The sequence below is a fragment of the Empidonax traillii genome, unplaced genomic scaffold, assembly GCF_003031625.1.
Source record: "Empidonax traillii isolate 1590-97213 ecotype Southwest subspecies unplaced genomic scaffold, ASM303162v1 scaffold1617:size82245, whole genome shotgun sequence".
Lineage (NCBI taxonomy): Eukaryota > Metazoa > Chordata > Aves > Passeriformes > Tyrannidae > Empidonax > Empidonax traillii.
In genome coordinates, this window is record NW_020956810.1 from 34,626 (window position 1) to 36,949 (window position 2,324).

General features: G+C 39.8%; 1 protein-coding gene across 1 annotated transcript in view; it reads left to right on the forward strand.

The window, feature by feature from the left end:
- LOC114070608 (collagen alpha-1(IX) chain-like) overlaps nucleotides 1–2,052 on the forward strand; it is a gene marked incomplete at its 5' end in the record, with an annotated part of 36,389 nt that extends 34,337 nt beyond the window's left edge. The window contains one exon of the mRNA XM_027908126.1: nucleotides 823–2,052. Coding sequence (XP_027763927.1) covers nucleotides 823–1,027 — 205 coding nt within the window. The remainder of the gene's footprint in view (nucleotides 1–822) is intronic.
- Nucleotides 2,053–2,324: the final 272 nt, after the last annotated feature.

Below are 2,324 nucleotides of genomic sequence, written 5' to 3' on the forward strand. Positions count from 1 at the left end.
TAATCTAGGATATTATTTCTGTGGTTAATTAATTGCCATGTTAAATAATAGGACTTCATGGGAGATTCTTGCTGATGGATGCAGCACAGCTGGCCTCTAGTGGCCATGAACATTCCCTCTAGTGGGAATGAACATAAACATGTTATTTTCATCAGTATCTCTATAGCACATTTCTGTCTTTATATATAGACAGAAACAACCTAAATTTCTTCTCTTCCTGAAAAAAAAGGAAAAAAAATATAGATTACTATATACTGATTCCAAGGATATCTGTGTAAGTCAGAATTGTCCTTCTATAGAAATCTATCATTGAAAGACACTTACTGAAATGACTTGTATTTCATTTCTCCACTGAAGATTTAGAAGTAAAAAGTGACTAGTGCTTAGCAGTTCCAAACTATGCATCAATTTCCCCAACCACCTCAGTGGTTGGGGAAATAGAAGTATAGTTTGGAACTGCTAAGAAAAAAAAATAAAATTCTTGGTATGTCTTTTTCCAGAGCACTAACAAAACTCTGTAGTAGGAAGTAGCACCTACCCCGTCACAGGCATCAGCAGCAGGGTTGGCTGCAGTGCTGCAATCAGTTATACTGGAGTTTTGTATAGCAGGAGAACTGCACCAGTACAACTGGAGAGCACTGGAACTGGTATTTCATTGCTGTATCGGGGTAATTGCAGCCTGGATGTCAGAGGAAAACTGTCCCTCCCAGTCAGCACCCCTCCCCGAGAGCAGTGAAAAGCCGCCTTCATGCAGCTTTTGAGAACAGGATGTTCAGTAAAGCTACATGTACACTGAGCGTGTTGTTTGCTGCCAATGTTTAGACCTGAATCTGCTTTTCCAGGTGAACCAGGCAAAGCCAGCTACGGCAGCGATGGCCGTGATGGTGAGAGAGGTCCCCCTGGGGTGGCCGGTCAGCCTGGTGTTCCTGGTCCCCCTGGCCCTCCTGGCCCTCCTGGGTACTGCGAGCCAGCATCCTGCAGAGTGCAGGCTGGACAGAGAGTGGGTAAGAACATGAAAGGGCCGTGAGTGGGAAACGCAAGTGCCACCACGTGTCAGCATCAATTTACTTCTTGCACAGACAGCTGAGAAAAAAATAAGGAATGAAGGAGAAATGCAAACGTGGACAAACCTTTCACCCAAGGTTTCAGTAAGGTATTTTTAACACAGTGGTTGTACATTCTTTCAAAAGGTTTACTTAGCAACACAAGCTGCAGCAATGGTGCTTACAGAAACACGCAGGTGATGCCTTCTGGCTCTTTCTCCTTTTGGGGAGGATAAAAGGCAGTTGACTATTTTTATTTTTGATTTTGTTTAATAAAGGGTTTCTGTGATTTTTCCTCCTCCCCATCTTAATTCCTAAGTATGATGTACAGTGAAATAAGACTTCAGACATCAAATAAAAAAAGGACAGTTTATTTACTGCAGTTGTAGTTATTCTTTACTTCTCTTTTATACTTATACCCTTCATGCACAGTCGTTTCATTGTATGTATGTGTTGTCTAGGATATGCTAAACCTCCTTCAGCTCTTCAATTCAATTGCAGAAACACATTTGGGAGACTTTTCTAATGAAAACCTGCCACCCCTCGCACCTTTTATGCTGTCAGTCTCTGTAAAGGTGTGATCACTGGGTTCTCATGAATAACCCATGTGGAATAACCTCTTCATTTTCAACTCCAATTTGTGTTGCATTTGTAATTTCATAGGAAGCCTATTTCAGCTTGCCTCCTTCTATGTGAAATTAAATAAAAGACTAGTAGCCACTGTCAAGGGAATTTTAAGTCCCCAAAATACATGTTTTATAGTCAAGATTACAGATTTTGAAGTAACATCTGTGGTTGTACAAAACCCCCAATAAATAATGTTTTAATCTCCTATATCTTTTTTTAATGTATGGTAACATTCAGTACTGATTAACAGAACAACCAAAAGGCAGCAATTAGATTTCCTAAGTTGCCTTTTTTTAAGATACTCAGTTTTTAGAGGAAAATGTACAATGTGGATATTCTGTTGCTCTCTGTATAAATTAAACTATTTGTGGTTTTGACTTTACCTCTCTGAAGTTTATTCTCTCTCCAAGACAACAACGAAATCATCCTACGATGTTTCCTTTCATTTCATTATCAGCTATCCAAATTTTCAAATATAAACTTTGGCACACTTGCTTTAAGCACTGACTTTTTAGCTAGCCCCTAATTGTCTGGTTATGTTCCAGACAGTTGACTTGTTTGCCACATGACAACAGAGAGAAGGAACACAATCCATGGAGCTCTGCATTTTGGATGTAACATAAGGGGAAAGGTACTGGTATAATATATACAGCA